General features: G+C 44.1%; 1 protein-coding gene across 2 annotated transcripts in view; it reads right to left on the reverse strand.

Annotated features, from left to right (window-relative positions):
• Nucleotides 1–7,757: 7,757 nt before the first annotated feature.
• KDM4B (lysine demethylase 4B) overlaps nucleotides 7,758–19,314 on the reverse strand; it is a 93,818-nt gene continuing 82,261 nt past the window's right edge. For both annotated transcript variants that reach the window (XM_062596111.1, XM_062596107.1), the window contains 5 exons: nucleotides 15,298–15,483; nucleotides 15,010–15,174; nucleotides 14,123–14,242; nucleotides 11,070–11,162; nucleotides 7,758–9,093 (listed from right to left, as the gene is read on the reverse strand). In XM_062596111.1, the coding sequence (XP_062452095.1) occupies nucleotides 8,908–9,093; nucleotides 11,070–11,162; nucleotides 14,123–14,242; nucleotides 15,010–15,174; nucleotides 15,298–15,483 (750 nt within the window). In that variant the 3' untranslated portion in view covers nucleotides 7,758–8,907. The remainder of the gene's footprint in view (nucleotides 9,094–11,069; nucleotides 11,163–14,122; nucleotides 14,243–15,009; nucleotides 15,175–15,297; nucleotides 15,484–19,314) is intronic.

Genomic DNA, 19,314 nt, shown 5'->3' on the forward strand with positions numbered 1-19,314 from the left:
AAATTTTAAAAGGGGGGGGGAAATGTAATTACATCTTTGTATGGAAGATCATAAATCACATAATTACAACGAGAACCTCTGCATCTTTCCAACAGCCTAAGAGCAGGCTACACAAGTTCTTATCTCATTACGGTTTAATTAAGAATTATGTTTGAGCATCTTCTTTTTAATTATCACAGAGCCCAGATGACTGCTAATCTCTCTTTTTTTTTCTTTCTTTCTTTTTTAACCCAAAGTAAGGGGAGGAATGGTCCAAAAACGGGTGCTAGCGACTTTACAATTTACTCTTTGGGGGAACTTTAATAAAATTACTTGGCACGGATGATCAATGTTGATGATCAACGTTGATAAAGCGAGGATGTTCGGTCGCTCTCCGTTAGCCCCAGGCAGCCGCCGGGGGCGCGGGGCGACGCCGGGCTGCTGCTTTCCGGGGCAGCGACGGGCTCCCCGGCACCGAGACGCTGCGGTTTCCTCCTCTTTTAGCAGGAGGGGGAAGGTTTTCCCCGTCCACGACCCTCCGCCAGGGCCCGCGCGCTCCGCGCCGCGCTAAGCCCCGCCGACCGCAGCACGCGCTCGGTCTCCTGCTTTTCAAAGCCGGCGCCCAGCAAACACCTTTTAATTCAATTGGTCGAACCGACACAGAGAGATTATTAGTTTTCGGTGAGATCTGATTCAATTAATTAGCTTGGAAATATCAGCACAGCAAGGCAAGCAAAGGAAAAACAGAGATAAATCCCTGCCACAGCACTGCTTCATCTTTTAAAGGCAATTAACTCTTAGTTATTAGCTTTTAATTAGGGAATAATAACGACACCATTAATACAGTTTATTGAACTTGTCAGCAGACAGCTGTTCCAAACAGTTTTTTACTATCAGATCGTGGCGGTTTCGTCTGCCGCGCGCCCTGCCTCTCCCGGGGCGGGAGCGGCTGCCGCTGCCTTTTCTGCGCGCGCTTCCTTGGGGGATGCTGCATCTGCCCCGAGGCTGGTTTTACACCTCGGCTCCTCACTGCTGAGACAGCCTCCAACTTGCAAAATGTGAAAGAAGCCAAAAAACTCACCGCTGTGTTTTGTTTTCTTCAGAGTTTATCCATCTTTTTGCAAGTGCGGCGCACATTTGGAGCAGAGTAGAGAAGACTTGGAAGGAAAAAATTGTTTCAAATAAATGCAGCCTTCCAAATAAATTCATCCATGCACCATCTCCCCATGCTGAGTGCACGCCACCACGAGAAGCTGCCTGCAAAGGGTGGAAGAAATCCCATGCAACAGCTTCCTTCCTGCTCCAAATTTACCCTGAAGCTGCAAACCCCAAATTCATCCATAAGAGCAACCTCTACTGTATCAGCGGTGGCAAACGGCCCCAGGCTTTCACTGACGCTCTGTTAGCTCCTTGTCTACCACGTCCTCAAAATAAAACACCCCCCAGGCTAGTGACTGTATCTGTCCTACGTGCAGGGAACCACACGTTCCCTTTATTTTCACCATCTTTTTTTTTTTCCACCTTGCCCCAGACAGAGCTGGTGCCTCTCCTCGACACAGACCGCAAGCAGTTCCCGGGGCGGAGGCCTTTCGAAGGCTCTCTGGATTTTCCTCGGATTTTCAGTATTCCTGTACTAGACCGTCTCAAGCCCGATCGCGCCCGCCGGAGGCTGGGGCCGGCGCCCGGCCCGCGCTCCTCAGCGGCGAGGAGCCCGTGGGCCGCGCCGAGCCCGGAGCCCGCGGCGGGACAAAGCGGCTGCAGGAACCTGCCTGCAGCTCCCCACGGGAAGGCGGAGAGCTGCGGGGCTGAACGCGAACCCGCTCGGCGGCAGCCGCTTCCCCTTCGGATTCCAGGTGCTCTGCTGCGGGCGTTTTGCAAATTTAGTATCCACACGCGATTTCCACGGCTTAGAACGGTGCCATTCGCTCACCCGCGTGACCAAGCCTGAATATTTTAGGGGAAACTCGGAGATCCTGGTGCAATTCTAAAATCTTCCCGAGCGAGGGGCTTCGGGGCCCGGCTGCACCGGGGCGGAAGCTGGAGCAGGCAGAGGAAAACCTGCAGCGCAGCTGAATTCTGTAAGATTTCTCCCCAGAACCCACCCGACGCCCCAGGTCACACGTGACGCTTCAACACCACTTTTTTAACGTAGCAATAAACAGCTGGAAGCAGAGGCTTGTAACAGGGGCGACGTCGCAGCTACAGCTAGTGCTGTGGCAGCACCAGCGCTACCAACGATTCACGGCAGTTTTCCCTGGGCGTAAGCGCTGCCCTGGGAGCTCGCGGGGCGGGCAGCGCCTCGGCCCCCGGCCCCGCCGGAGGACGCGCGCCCCGGGCTTGCCCGCGAAAACGCCAGTGCGAAACACGGCCGCCGCGCAGGCCACGGCGCACCCGAATCGCGGATCAGTCGGCCCAGATTTCCCTCCGGCGCCTCCGAGCTCTTCGGGTAACAGAGAGAACGGAAGAAGCGGCGGCTCCGAGCGGAGGCGCAGGGACGCCCGGCCGGCACGACGCCCCGGCGCTTCGCCCCGGGACCCTTCCGTACCTACGATCGAGCCTGACTCGAGCTGTCGAGCCCGGCGGGTGAATCCCTGCCGCTCTGAACGGCGGCAGCGCCTTGGCTCGTGTCACGGGTAACCGACCGCTCGGTCCCGACCGAAGGAAACCGGCTGCGCGCGGCGGCCGCCCCGTCCGACGAGGCGCGCGAGCAGAGGGTCTGCCCGGTGAGTTACCTCGGAACCGCGAGCCGGGGCGGCGGCGAGGGCATCGCCCCTCGGGAGGATGCTGCTTGGGTCCTAGCAGCTGGCATCTGAGATGGCTACGGCACGGAGAGGAGCCAAAGTCAGCTGTGCTGAAATCCAGCCAGGTTGTTTTTTGTTCCACAGGAGAAGCGGCTAAGCTGCGGCTGCTCTGCAAATCCAAGCAATATTTACACAGGGACCTTCACATTTCCCCTCTTGGAAACAAAAATTTTAATTGTTTTGTTCCTCTAACACAGAATAAATAACTCTCCGTAATTTTCTGTGTGTGCAAGTAAACTAAGTAGTTATATTTTTCCGCTACCGAGGCTGCCAAATAATTCTAGCTCAACATCTCCAAATCATTGAGGTCTTGGTGTTTTGCCAGCATCGGTTTGCTGCGTGCGCCAGCCCTGCCGCTCGCGAGGACCAAGAGAGACGACCTGAGCAGGGGGCTGGAGACGGGCAACCGCAGGAACCCGCTTCCTGCGCTTGGTCCAACCTCCCTCCCCACTGACTTGGCAAACCAAGCCCCCGCGGGCGCTCGAGGAGCGCTGGCAGCTACCGCCCGTATTCGGTACCCTGAGGCAGCCCCAGGCGCAGCACGGCTCACGCGGGGTACTCGTCACCCGGCTCCTCCGTGCCTTCCGCCGGCAGGCGCGCAGGCACGTGCCCCGGGAAGCACCAGAAACGCGTCGGACCGCAGGAAAGCGCGGAAGTAGATGCAGTAGCTGCTATCCCACCTACCTGGACCGGGCGCCAGCGCTGGCCCTCGGAGAGCTCCCACGCGGCCGGTGCTCCTTCTCTCCAGTCAAGATACAACGCCGCGCGCAGAAAAGCGCTGCTACAAGCCTGCACTGTCTCTCCAACGTGGCCTGTTGGCAGCTAGTCCGAAACGGGCAACCGACTTTGCAGTCATTTGAATTACTACAAAAAGGGCATAAAAACCTCAAAAATATAGAGCACCTTTAGCTGTATACAGGGCACGGAAAAGAGACCCAGACAAGAAAAGTAACATGGACTCGCCTCCTGCAGCACTAGCAAGAGAGCCGACTGCAGGAGAGTCTTCACCTCACGCCTTGAAAGAAAATTCCCGAGCTGCGGAGACACTTGATGGAAGCAACCTGCTGCCCTAACACCATCGTCCTCTGGCCCTCAGCAGGGTTATGTCCCCTGTCACAGAAGACCCGCCTGCATACGAAGGTTCACTAATGCAACTCGACTCAAGTAGCATTCCCACAGATTCAACGCAAAGTTTATTTTAAAACTGCTTCTGATGACCTTAAGCTAAACCACTCCAACCAAAATAAGGGCATTCTTGCAGAAGGGGCCTGCACCCACTTGCAACTAGTTTTATTAAACCAGTGCAGATTGCTCAAGCTGAAGGAGAACTGCTGATGAAGAACTAATATGAACAGCAAGGAAAGAGAAAAAAACAGAGAAAAATCCCCCCCAGAGTCACCTCAAGAAATAGAGGTTCTGCAGAACTGGCCAAAGCACAGATGTCTGTAGCATGTGACAGTTTTTTCATCATCTGCTCTTTCCCTAAAAGAAAGGCAGTCAGAAGAGTAAAGCAATGTGAAAAGGAAAGTAGCAAGTACACCGAAGAGCGAGTGCTTGAAAGCCCTCGATAGCCTCCCATTTCCAAGCAGCGAATTTGGAAGCCAGAGGGAGAAGCCATGAACGGGAAAGCCCTGAAACAGCGCGTGCAAATGTGCTCACCTAGCTCTGCACACTGGAAACCTGCAACAACGCGTTTGCGAGGAGAACTGCTTCAAAGGGACTGAAAGTTATCACAAGAAGTCTTCCAGAAATGCGAGTACTGAGAGACAGCAAAGGACAAAAAGTGGGGAACAGCCACCCAACCTTTCTGGAGACTGGGGCTGTCCATTCTTGGGAACAGCCCTAGCATCACCAGCAGGCAACAGCCTCATCCCAAGCAACACTGCTATTTTTACAGTCTTCCAAAGACTTAAGAAAAAAAAAGAAGAAGAAAAATGAATTTACTGTGTGTGTGCGTGACAGTTGGCGACCCTGACTCAAGAAGGGACTTACAGCAGCTTCTGCGCTACAGGTTTTAAAACACCCGCTTGTTGTGAGCACCCCCTGCGCATCGCCAGCCCCTGAGGAGGAGCTGGACTTCCGCAAAGCAGCAAGAAGAAATCACAGTCCTTAGCGCAGGATGACGCATTGTATTTGGGTGTCTTGTCTCAGCAACCCAAATCCACTGATGGCCATAACCTACGAGAAGCTCTTTACAGGGCAGGGCCAGAGCTGGGTGCCAGGCAGTAAGGAGCTGCAGAGCACGTACCATTGAGCATGTCCTGCACACAGTATAATTTTCCTGTAACCTCATGTTATCCATATATTAACGTAGCGATCGCAACTAGGAACAGAAACCCATGGTTACTTTGGGAGGTTTGTGTCGATACGTCTGTCCCGGCTCCACGAGGCTGTGACAGAGCGACAAAGGTTTGATCCTCGTCTTTTGATCACTGATCCAAGCAGTTACTTGGAAATATGTACTACTTCTTAAGACATCCTTAGAATTGTATTAGAGTACTTCAGATTACAGCAATACAGCAACCTTAAATTCCAGGTAAGGTCTGTGCTGCTGTAAATTCCAGAGACTGCAATGGACTCTGTATCACTGAGGCTTTGGCTTCCCTATCTTTCCACTAGTACGATTTCTGCAGGTTATCTCAGGAAAAACTATTAAGCTGCAAAGGACTGAAAATTGGAGATTTCCTTTCTTTCACGTTATCTGCAGCATTAGCCTCATGCTGTAACAAATTGAGAGGCATTTGTAAAAAAGTACCAGGGCTCAAAGGGGGAAACGAAGGTGTTTAAACGAAGGTTCAGAAGGATGCTATCTTAAGAGGCTGACTGTCAGCAGGACCTCCAAGGGCTAGAAAGGAAGGCTACTGGATGGCTACGAGGCAACTCGAGAAGGACGCAGCAACTCGTGATTTATAAGATAAAAGGTTTTCAAACCACCTCTGGTTATTTAGTAACTAACGTTTTTATGAGACATCTTGCTAGAGCAAATCCTGGACCTTGGACTAAAATCACATTTCAGCTTAATTCCTAATTTTGGGAAGCAGTGCAATGACAGACCTTCTCCTGCATGGTTCACAGGAAGGAAGGAAGGAAGGAGACAAGGCTCCTGCTTAACAGTCTCTGCTTCTCTTGGCCCAGTTTATCAGTCCGCTTCACCAACCAGACCTGGGCGCTTTCTTCTCTTGCAGCGCAAAAAACTTAACTTAGAAATGAAGAGACTTCAACCCCCCAAAAATCGTAATTCTGAAGTGCTCAACAGCCTTTAATTCATTATGAACCTAGAGGCAGAGAAAAAAAAATAGGCAAAAAATACATCACATCCTTAATCTAAGAAAAAAAATCAGTATTTTTATAGCACAGAATCAGACACTTACAAATATATTTCACTGGAGGAAGGGGAAGGTAAAAATGTGCATTTCCTACTTCCTTTGCAATAGTCTGATGCACAGAGGCCATCAACATGGTCATTATAGATAATCTGCACAATTCATTCCTAAACCAAAAAAGGAGAATTTCAAAATAAACAAAAAAGGGAAAACCCTAGCAACAAGGAAGGGCATTCTACAGTTCCAGATTCACTTTTAAACATAACTCATCATCTGAATATGGGGTGAGGAAACACATTTTGTTTTTACAATATAAATAGTATTTTTAAAGGTACTACATATGAATACAGTAATGGTGCTATTTCAGTCAGGACTTTAACATGCAGAGGAAATTCCCCATTGCTCACATCCACCCATCCCACCCCACCCTGCCCCTGCCCTTCCAAAAAAAATAATAATAATAATAATAAAATAATAAAAAAATCCTCTGCTGTTTAAATTCTCTTTCAATTTTAAATATTTCTCTGTGGCCCGGCAACTGATAAAACATCCATCCTTTTTCCTTTATACAAGCAAGGTTTCTGCTAAACCATGTCTTAACCGACAGGAGGCAACTATGTAGGAGTAACTGCTACAGAGGTACAGCAGCAAATGAAAGAAAGGGGCTCGTCTAGGTGCTAACTCTTCTCACCAAGTGACACATCAACCAAGGCTTTTCGAACCTTGTCAATTTGGAAAGAAAAATTATTAGTTTCTCTTTATTTTTGGAGACACCTATTAAAAATGTCAGAACTCAGAAATAAGAAAAACCCTGTTTCAATCTTATGAACGCGCACGCGTGCACACGCGCACCGACATGCACACACAAAGGAACCCGGAGCCGAGGCAGCGAAGGAATGAAGGGAACTCCAACTCTCCCAAGGGAGAATGAAAAAACAACCCAAAATTTGCTTTATTCTGTTTCCACTCTTTCACTCGGACAGTTTAATATCCACCGAGTCTGGTAAGATGCTAATCTACCATCTGCTAGCCCACAAATCCTTCCCACTTATTCCCTTAAAGATCCAACTATATCATTGCTTAAAAACCTCTCCACAGAACAATGACCATCTTGCAAAGGGGCTTAGGAAAAAAATAAAATAAAATAAAATAGTTCCTTGCTGTCCAGTAATTTCAGGGAATTAAGTGGAAAAGATTACTGTGCAGCATTCTGGATTGCTCTGCTATCTCATGGGGGTTTCTGCCAGGCCAAGACATTTGGGCGAGCGGTACGATGCATCCCTGGTTCCCCCCCCCCCTTCATCCAAACCTTCTCAAGGCCACATCCCCCTTCACAACTCTACTAGGGCTGCACTTTTTCTTTCCCCCTGAATGGGTAGAAGTCCTCTAAAGAAAGTGGAAGACTTTCCAGTAGGGTTTTGGATCAGGCTCTTCTACAAAACACTGTTCCATAACAGCTCTTCGACCGGAGGTGATTTTCAAGTGTTCGAGTGGGAGCTGCCCACTCAATACTTCAGGATTTATTTTTGCCTTTAATACTCATTCAGTCCTCAGTGAACTGAGTCCAATCAAATGAAGGGCTTGCATTCCTCTTCCCCAGAAGTATTTCAAAGGCTCAGTCTTTACTCAAGTAAAGGATGTCACAACAAAGATGTTTAGGGAATTTCTTCTTTAATAGGATAAAAGAAAAAAAAAAACATACAAACACCTCCCAGGCTTCTGTTATGGAATGATTCTCACAACTGTAAAGAGCACAACTCAAAAAAAAAGGTGGGGACAAAGAAAAGAAAAAGGTTCCTATGGGAGACATGCCTACCAGAGCGCTAGAACTGTCCCTTATGCTCTAGTCTGCAGTGGGGAAGGGGAATGGCTCGTAAAGGAGCTAACACAAGAAGCAGCAACAGAACACTTGCCAAAACCCAGTGGCGTATTTTAACTGAAAGCCATGCTGATTTTTAACTAGAAAGCAACCGTGATGGCAAAGATGGGGAAGGAAGACAACAAGAAGGACCAAAACTTGGCTGTTTCTTCCCTAAGCCCCTTCCTGGTGACATGGCAGAAATGCGCGCATCTATCGCATGTCTTTAAACAGAACTGTCTTTAAGAAACATCCCAGCTATGAAATATTTCTCTCCCCATCTTCCCCAGATTACAAAGAAGATAGTGTTTCTTTACAAAAAAGAACCCTGGACTTCCCAGGACACCTGCTCTTGCTCTCCCCTCATAGTATTAGTCACATTTCATTGGGGGTGGCAGGGAGGATTTTATTCATTTTCTGTTTTAAAGCCATAATCTAGAAAAATGTTTGTGGAAACTTTCATTTTCCTATTTTTTGTTTGCACTTTTTTTTTAATAATGCTTATTTATAGAAAACTTCACAAAGGTGACTTATATGTACAGAAATCACAATTCCAAAGGCTGCTTCAGTAGTCAATGAAATAGCACCTTTAAAGACAAAAGAGTTTGACATGGTTTAAAAAGTCATTTTTGTCAAATTTTAACCCTTTCCAAGCCTTATAAAAAGGAGCCAGTCACGGAGCTCCATTAGAACAAACTCTTCCAAAGTCTCCATGTGAAAGGAGGGTCTGAAGGGGTCTCAAGCTCTCTATTCTATTGGTGAGCAACAAGTCTGGCAAAGTAGAGGTAGCATGTAGCCATACAGGATTTTCTCGCAGTCCAAACCAAGAGTAGATGAAAGGAATTCACAGCAGGCTACTGCACCAGGCTGGCCTTCTATTCCACAGTTTCCTGGTTATTTTTCCGCAGGGTTGAAAAGGGTTAATGTCGTATTTAATGAATCCTGGTTAAAACATGTTGCTCTGAGTTCCAGGCTGGTACTGTGTCTGCAACAGGCTCTCCATAAAGGCCAAGTAATCTGAGTTTTGTCCGTAATCTTCAGGATTCCTGGAATTCCCCACCCGGGGGCGCTTGGCTGCTTTCACTTCATCTCCCGAAAATACGTCTTCCTGAGGGGCCCCTGTGCTGAGGGACTGCAGGAGACATGAAAGTACAATCATTAGAGACACAGCAGGAAAACAGACATACGTGTGCAAACTGTTGAGCACACCTGCTTAACGAGACAGCAGGGATAACAAGGCAGTGAACAATTTGGTACAGAGTATTTCTGCAGGGAAAAAAAAAAAAAAACAAAAACAAAAACTCCAAGACATGCAAAGCACAAGGCTGAAAGAAAAAACTTCTGGGCTTCTGAAACCCGACTGGAAAGAGAAACTCTCAAAGTCAGCCGCCTTCTGTATCAGAGCATCTTTCATTCAGTTCCTGCCTTGCCAATTCACTGTTTATTCCTACCCTCCTCTGTTTCTCCAGGTATTCATTCCCAGCAGAAGGCAATGCAGGAAATCGGGGCTTCCCCAATGTCATTAAAAGAAGCCCAAAGAACATGTCTGAGGTCAAGATCACTGTACAAATTATTGCTGCTGTTCATATTGTTCTTACACTCTCAGAGAGATGCATTTCTTGGTAGAAATTATCTCCTACTGCTCTGTTCTTTTGTTCAGCTGTTCTGCATTAAAGCACTATGAGCGTCACTTCCATGGAGTATAGTCTAACACTTCTGGCAGCAAAAGGTATATAAGAAGAATCTGAGCTTTCAACCAGACTTGAAACTTTTTATTCATTTTCCATTATGCATTCCTCTTTCTCTGGAAGAGTTATAAAGCCTGACGGTTTACACTGCAGTGAGAATATTTCTTTCCAATTTCTGTATTTCAGGGCTCCAATACATTGCCTTCATTATTGGACTAGTTTAAATGAACTGGAACTATTGTGTACATCATCTATCTACTGGAACTATCATGTACCTAGGAATCAGAACAGGATGCTTCTTTGCGTTATTAACCCATAAAATTTATGCCATAAGGCATAACTGAGACTTACTGAGACAAAAAGAGAGAGAGAGAGAGAGAGAGAGAGAGAGAGAGAGAGAGAGAGAGAGAGAAACCATTCAGAACTGAATTATGAAGACTGTAAGCATTTTACAAAATGTATTTTGCATAAAAGCTCTAAAGATTTCGTGCATAAACCAACAAATTTTTCCTCCAAACTGACATCAGTTATTCCACATAATGCCCATTGCTAGGCGACTTCTGAGGGTGCACATCTCACTTCTGCCAGTGGCCAGGGAAAGACAGGGCTCAGTGATTCATTGCCTTGACTTGGCCTAGAAATTCATGTACCCTTAATGAAAGGTTGAGACCAGGACCTTTTCTCTTAAAAGAGCAAAAACCCCACAACCATACCACAGATTAATTTTGCAGATCCATTCCTGTCATGCAGTAGCTGACATTACAGATATTCAGAAGGAAGAGGAGAACTGTGTATTCTCCATTAGCATGGAATTCAAATTCATCATTTGTTTAAATGAGATGGCTTTAAAAGGTCAAAGCACCAGGTCTGAAAACACCCAGCAAATCTGGAACTACAAAAAGCTATGAAATAAGCTCTTCACATTTTCTAGGCTAAATAATTCAGTTTTAGGCAGTTAAAGACAGGTTGATCTTTTAGATAAGAGCTTTATAGATAAAAGCTATGTTGTAAATCTCCTGTTTGATAAGAAACAGAGGTCTGGTCCCGTGCCGCTAATCAGTTCTCTAGAAACCACTCAGCTGTAGGCCGATTCACCAGACTGATGAAAGGCAGTATTCAGACAGAATGGCAGTCTGTATGACTAAATTTGTGTATTACAGGGTGCGAAGTGATATGAACATACTCTCTTAACCAGAGAACACAAAAATCAGGTCTGAACTTGTGAAAGGGAGAATCGTTTAAGTACTTCAAGTATTTACATCAAGGATTTCTTAACTCTGTGTTTCATGAACAGCTTGGGATTTCACAACCACACAAAGCAGAAACTGCTTTTCACCTAATATCTAAACAATATGCTGAGAAAACTTGAATAAGTACTGCAAGCCACAGCCATTTCATCGCTTCCGTTATTGATACTCACCAGGCGAGACTTCACTCTCTTAGGAAGCTCTTCCTCCAAGGTATAAATATCACTACGCTTTACCATTAGTTGGGAACCATCTTCAAACTCCACCTGCAGGTATATAAGATGACGACTTAAGTAGATGACCTTACATCTACAGAACCTGAGCAGTCATCTATTCCTGGATTATGCCAAGTACAGCCCCTTAACGGGCCCAGACTGTGCCAAGCACTGCCTCTGGCTGAGCCAGGTGGTGCAGCTGTAGCTGCTGAGGACAGGAATGCCTGAGAGGCATCAAAGCGCAGCTCCCATGGATGGCTCACCATCCTCAGCACTGCGTGGCTCTAGGATTGCTGTTGTAGGAGCCCTCTGCAAACCCCTATGCTGTGCAAAGGGTGCTGATCCCCAAAAGCATGAGGCTTCAGTGCTGCTTGGGCACTCTATCAGCCCTACGTGGTTGCAACCAGTGCTCCCGGGGATCCTAAAACGGCTACATTACATCTGGACCAGCACCTCTTTCTCCTACCTCTTCCAGAGCACTAGAGATTTCTGCTAATTTTTGTTTCAAACCCTGAAAAAAGGGAAGCTTTTCACTTGCAATAAGAGGTAGCACTGTATTTGGGCCAATGTGGTAATACAGACTTCTTTCATCTTAAACAAAATATTTTTACATGTCATAAGTAACAACAGCAGCTATATTTATATTTTAGCAAGCAGTAATAAACAGCCAGGTACAAAAAAATGCTAGTAACTCCTCATGTCAAACCTTTTTCACTAAGCACTGATTATATCATCAATTATGCATCAGATGCTACAGGAATGTTTATTCATTAAAGTGTGCATATAAAAATGTTAAAACTATTAAAATTTAAGAGAATCTCATCTCCTTTGCTCAAGACTTATTATGCTTTCCTGGATATTTCAGAAAACCAAGCAATACAGTTTTATATAGGATATCAGGTTTAGACTGGGCAAACTCAGCAGGAAGAACACATCGGTGTTCTTATTGATAGTTAGGCTAAACCTCTGTTATAACACACATTCCAGCAAGTTAAGAGACAGTCACCAGGCTCAATTTTTTTAAAAATACACATGTCTACACTTAGCACACAAAATTGAGGCTTAGAGACTTGAACTGGGAAGCTACTGCAAAATAAGACAGAGCAATTTTAAAATGCAAAAGCCAATCCCTCCTAGCTTCCTATGAACACATTTATATCAGAACTGCCTCTATGTTGCTAAATACAATCCTACTCCAAAACAGACAGAGATGCATCGTAATAATAGAAAAACGTGTTGACATAGGAAACCAGTGTGGAAAGCTATTCATGCAGTTTTCCCCATGGAAAAGAGATTTACTGATAGGTAACTGCTTGATTTCAAAAACACAGACTTGTACTCTTCACACAAATTTTTCTGTAATCTGGCACTATCAGTGGAATTGCTTATTTCAAATTATTTTGCTTTTGAGAAATCAATGACAATTTCCTATCCTGTGATTAAACTGGAAAGCATGCATAAAAATAGAAAAATATATGGTTTATGGAACCATACATTGTATTTATTTATAACCAGAATCACCTCAAATCCCATCTTCTCTGAAGCAGTTAACATCCCTTATACACACCAAAAGGACTGTTAACTGACACATGGATTATTGTGCTCTTTTGCACACAGATATGAAATATTCTATACAGAAGGAATGGAAACAAGATCCCTCCTGCAAACACACACAAGATTTGGGATTTCCTCTGCCTTTTACAATCATCCAGAGACATCCACCTCTTTAATATAACAATCCTTTGTCAATTCTATTCCAGCATGTGCTTTTCAGCAGGCTATGCACAAAGTCCACTTTCCAAATCCCCATAATTTTCAACTTCTTGGAACTGTTTAATAGAGATTTAATCAAATGAATGCAGTGCATCTTATAGAACCTTCTGTGCAGAAATGCTGACGCTGTGTACTAGATTAAATCTTCCTTTGCTGATTATTATGACCTTCCACAACCAAAATCCTTTCTGTGGAACAGAATCCAGGAGGGGAGGGGGGGAAGGTGAAAGAACAAGCTGCTACTTTTTTCTCCTTAAAATGGAGATGGTGACAGCATTATGAGACTAGACATTGAAGGCTTCTAATTCCTCACACAGCAGCAGCAGGACATTATTCCCACATGCTGCTGTTCCTCAGCCAGGTACCTTCCCATGACCAGAAGATTACTTTCCCCCAAAGTAGTCTCCTGATCCAGGCTTTCCATTACTTTCTCTCAAATTGTAAAGGAAAGTTTTAATTATGTACATACCGACTCACTGGGAACCGCAGGTCGTGAGCTCATTTAGCGAAAGCCACACAATAGCCACTGGAGAGTAGTCTGATTAGGTCACTTTTGACCTGGGGCAGATCAGAGCTCTTTTTCAACATTCCACTAACAAAGCTGAGCCATCAGCCATAAAACTCTTCTCCCCCAATGGAGGCGAATGGCCTCAACATGTCCTCTGTTAGGGGAAAGTTCCTGCTTAGAAGCTTCCTAGTACTGGCAAATACTTGGTGAGGGAACACTTGCTACAAGGCAAGGGAAAGGTTTGATTTTTAATTGAGACAGTTTCCAGAGACTAAGATGTCTTTAAATAAGTGTTGTTTCTTTGTCTTCCTAAAGCTATTTACTTTCAAGAGGAAAGGTACTTCATGCTAAATAATCCTGCATTGGCTTTAAGAGATCTTGTTGGTTTACTTTATTTCTTCTCTCTAGCTGGAAACCACACAATCATAAACAAAAAATTAGGTGTTTTTTCCAAGGTAAGGGAAACTGCGAATTATTTTTCATTTTAAAAGTAGACACAGTGTAGACATATGGTGTATCTATCCATATATCCACACTGTGCCATAGAAAATCTTTAGCCCTGATCTTATTTTAACACTGTATCTCTCTTCAGTCTAGCAGCAGTATTGATTTTGGGAGGCAAGTTATCTCTTCATGAACAGAGCAAGCCTTCAGCATTAGTGAGCAACAGAATTCACGTAACAATCAGACACGTTGACCATGAGGTACATGGCAAATCTTCTGTACCTACCTGATAAATCTGACTTATCTGGGCTGCAATAAACTTGGCTTTATAGATGATTCCATCTGTCCACTGCAGTTGAACCAGCTCACCCTCTGGAGGGGGTCCCATTTGGATGCAATCCCTGCTCTGGAGAGAAACAGTGAAGGAAGTCAGACAACCAACACAAATAAAGCTCAAGAACTAGATCAAGAGGTCTGTTACAATCACTACTCAAGTAGGTTGCCACCTAACACACTGACTGTAAGAAGTTTCTGCACTTGTGATAACTTGCAGTCATCTCAAACAAAACCATTAACCACAGAGAGAACAGAAATTCTTGCACCTATTTCTGGTGATGGTACTCAGTTCTAGGAAATTTATTACAAATCCCAAACCACTGAATCTGCTATAGCAACAGAAACAAGTAGGGTAACCTGCTCTGTTTCACACGGTGAACCAATGGTACAGCTAGGGAGAGAGAATACATGAGTCTTGACAAGCCAACCTTTTCTATGTTCTCTCTATTAAGCGCATTTCCAATCTTGAACCAGAAGTGTTCACGGACAGTCTGCTTTCCCCATGAATTAGACTTGTCAGTGGGGAAAAAAAGAGATTATTCAACCAAAACCTCCAAAAAACAAATAGGATGCAACTTAAAACAAACATTGCTTTCTGTTAAGTCAATTGCACATAGCAACAGTACATTTTTTTAAAGAACAAAAGTCCGGAATGAGATCAAGTCATAAACAAGGACAGTAATGAAGAATAGTATGTGCTTTGTTATGCAACAGCACCTTTTTTTTAAAAAGTATTTTTTATTTAAATTTGACTTTGTTGTTCTGCCCCAATGCACGCAGAAGGAATGTGCATCTTATGCTTTATACTCATTTATAACTTCACAGAGAGCTGCTTACAGTAATGCTTTCTGGATAAACGTTGTCACTGTAGGAACCATCATCAAAGTTTACTTCATAGAAAGTCTGTGTTGTCATGCCAATCACTTTACATCTGTAGTAGAGTCCATTCCGGTTCTTTGTGATCACAGTCTGACCAAGAGTTACCTCCCTCCGAAATGGGATCTGTGGCGGAGAAAAAAAGGGAATAAATACCAATCACAAGAACTGTGACAGAAATACAGGCACACAGAAATCGTTACACACACACACACACAAAAAAAAAAAAAAGGGGGGGGGGGGTCTTACACTGTGGTTAGCTGCTTTGTGCTTGAAGCAAGTGATGGACACGACATAGGGCCAGTCGTCTGGTTCCATGGGTACACCAGCAGCGTGCGCGCAGGTCACATGGAAGGAAGTGGAGCAGTGCTCATACGAGCACTGGATGCAGGCACCAGACACTTTCTTCATTCGCTTCCGACAGTACACACATTTCTGGAAAAGAAAAAAGAAAAAAAAAAAAAACAAAACAGTGGGTCAACATCAGGCAAGGACAAAGTCCGCAATAACTTTAACACAGCATATTGACACCTTGTTACCTTACACGGCAGGAAAGTCTACATCACTAGCATTTAGAGCCCCGAGCCCAGAACCCACAGCCAGAACATGGGATGTTTCGTGCTATGAGATTAAGTCAAAAACTTCTGCAATCGCTTGTTCAGTTATTTATGTTTGCCTAGAATCACTCATAAACCGAGCAACCTCAGCAGATGCTAACTTATCACTCCCACGTACATGACAATTATTTTAGACTCCTAACCATCTATCAGTAATCCAGTCCTTCAGAACCATGCTGAACACTGAAGCAGACTTGAACCTAATTTCAGACTGTGTTCCCTGGAGGACTGGGAGAAACAGAGGACGTAGTAGATCAACATACATATCCATATTACTATAGAGTTGTTGTAGCTTAATATATATCCTCCTTAGATTCATAAAATGTGTGTCTCAATTCAAACAGCAGCCAGATCTTCACATTACTAGAAAATACTTGCACTTTTGGACACAACAGAACATCAGATGGCTGTGCAATATTATGTTCTATTAAATTTAATACAATATTATCCTGTTAGATCTAACAAAAGTTGTACCATTGTACCAAACATCAAAATTAGGGGGGAAAAAAGGTATGAAATCCTTCAGGGTTTTTTAGAATGTTTTTCTGCAAAGTAGATCTATTTATTTCCCTAACCCAATTAGACAGCACTTAGTGGGGACAGGAAAGCAATGAAGATGCATGATAGATCTTAAAACAGATCTAAACCAGTTTTTCAAAGCCCCCAAATAAAGTTTTAAAAAATCACAAGCCTTATGGCCCCCGCAGATTTGGAAGTGAGCATTAGGTGTCAGTGGGAAACAAGATACATTTCCCCCTTCCCTAACAGCACCAAATTCTTGTTTCCAGCCCCTCAGGAATACAGAACATCAGATTTTGAGATTAGCAATCTAAAAAGGCATTTAAATTGGGCATTTCACTTGCATAATACTCCAGGGTACTATCTGAAACATTTTTAGCTTTTAACATCTTTAAGTCTAGCGAAGCTGTCACTGATGGACGGCAGGACCTTACCTTACCTGAGGCTTAGACGTGGCAAATCGGGGAAAAATGGAGACAAAGAACATGTATATTATTTGTTAGAATGAATGGCAATGCTTAAAATAGCTCATATAAATAAAACCCTGGGAGACATTATATGCCCATGAATCTGACTATACAGCTATGGAATTTAATTATTATAGAGAAAATCTTCATATACAAGGAAGGGAATAGGGGAAAGCAGTGATTTTTAGTGCCTATTTCTAGGTTACTGTCTCCAAAACACACTGCACTGGTTTGCTCTACCTACTCCCCCAAGCCTGACTGCCTTCCCAAACCATCCGCTCATCTAAATATAAATGTCCTATAAATATACTATGATACTATGAGTGACGGATTCTTCTTCTCTCTCTGCAGTGTCTGATATCAGAGTCCTTCTTCCCTTCTTCCAGGCTCCACTGCCTTTCTTGTTTACCACATTCCCATTAAAGCAGCACTCAAAGGCAACATTACAAAACTCGTGACCTAAATTGTAAGATCAGTATGAATTACTACATCCCCTGGGATTAGTGAGCTAATGTAAGCTGCCCAAGATCACACAATAAGCCTAGACAACTCCCAGAAGTCCAAACTCATTCTGCTTCTAGATTTGAGCTAACTTAAAAGTGCTTCCTCAAAAGTATTAAGGGTAGTAACACACCATAAACTATCCAGTAAATGCAAAATAAGCATTGTCGTATTTCAACGGTATGTTTTATTTGTGTTATCAGGGTACACAGAGACCTAGCTAAGAGCCTGGGCCCTCTGTGCTAGGTACAACACCCTGCCAAGACAAATAAAAGACCATTCCTCCCCCAAAGACTATTTTGCTTTTCCTCCAGAGCAAAACATGTAAAAGAAAGGGAGATGCCTTCTTCCCACCTACTCCTTGATTGGGGTCCATCACACATGTATATGAAATAAGTCAAATTCATTTCTTGTGAATTAACTGAAGTCAATGTTTACACCAAAGATTAATTTGGCCTTTTTACTTAAACTAACAAAAGCCAGGAAATTCAAAGTCAGGGCTCTAGCGTCACCACAATGTAGTTTCTCGTATTTAATAAGCTATGCCTTTATCGCTCTGTAAACCATGTTCAAAAGCTAGATAAGCACCACAGCAAAGTGCACAGCAGGAACACGGCACTGAAAGCAAGTCAATAGCAATGAGATCTCATTATTAAACCGTCAATACCCAATTCTCCCACCAGCAGGGACAAGTGCTGATATACAGTGTGCTCAATACTGCCTCTTCAAGGGAGCATTAACCCTCGAGTCTCAGGAATCTCCTTTTATTGATGCAAACGGGCTTCTTCCAAGCCTGAAGGATTAACATGCACCTAATGACGCCCTAGCAGCAGAGAAATTCCTCACAACCGGCAAAGGAGCCACACAAAGGGAATATTCAGAGCAAACATGAACAAAGATATGAAAAATGTGAGCTACAGTGAGACTGAAATACAAAACATGGTAGAACGGGTGAAGAAGTTGAAGAGCTGGAAGTGTGGGAGATGGGACAGATGTACTAGTGCCAAGTGTTACAGCAATGAGGCACACATGCAGACTTAAAAGAAATTTTCTGAGGAGGGGAGGTAGCAGAAAGAGAAAAGGTCTAAAGCACAGGAGGAAAATCTTCACAATACACGCACACCAGAGAATAAGATCACCACCAAGAGTAAGAAACAGGCTGTCTCCCGCATGATGAACAGCACAATTCATTTACTCCACTATGGAATGACAGCTAATTATTCCAAATTTCCACGTCATAAATAATTTACCCACAGAGGCCCATAATGCACCATTAATCTGGAAGCACGCCAGCTGCATTTGTAAAAATGATGCAGTGCACACAAATGAACTGAAAAGTCTATTCCCTAAAGGGGAGGCCCAGGGTATGCTTGTAGACCAGGGGAGACTGTTCAGATGGGTCACTGCAACTCTTTGATCATTCCAGCCCCTCTCCGTAACTTAAAACAATGCAAATATTAAAAACAAGAAAAGAACATGCAAAAATAGTCAGAGATAATCCATACCCTCTTTCCTTCATTACCTTCATCCATTCACTTGAACTACTCACAACCCTCCCATTTTTTCCTCTTCTGCTCCATCATGTTTCAGTGGCACAGGCCACCTCTCCAATTCTAGCCAGCACCACGCCACAACAGTTAGATGAAACACCACCATTGCCACAACCATTGAATCCAACCCCACCATCCCTCTTAGCCCCTTTCAATTTATTTTCCTAAATGCTGCTAAACAGTTAAAAAAAAAAAAAAAAAAAAAAAAAAAAAAAACCCACCCTAAAAAACAAAAACAAACAAAAAACAAAGAACTAAAAAACCCCACCCTCAAACTCCTCTACAGACTTTCTCATTTGCTCCATGAATTACCTGAAAAGTCCTCACTGCTAAGGATTCTAAAACTCTTTATGCTGCTCATAAACGTGTTTCTCTGCACAGTCATATTCCATCTAAGTTTCCTCTGGACTTCTCCACACAGTACACTATTTCTGCTGGCAGAAGTGTCACTGCCTTTACACTCTCCTCTCCAAAAGAGGATATATATATAATTTTTATGTTTACTCAGTTCATAATTCTAAAACTCATTTCAAGTTTTAGCTCAAAACAATTTATTTTTTCTTTCCTGCAACAAACCCCACTCATAAGCCACAACACACACAGTGACAACAC

Source organism: Rhea pennata, chromosome 27, assembly GCF_028389875.1.
Source record: "Rhea pennata isolate bPtePen1 chromosome 27, bPtePen1.pri, whole genome shotgun sequence".
NCBI lineage: Eukaryota > Metazoa > Chordata > Aves > Rheiformes > Rheidae > Rhea > Rhea pennata.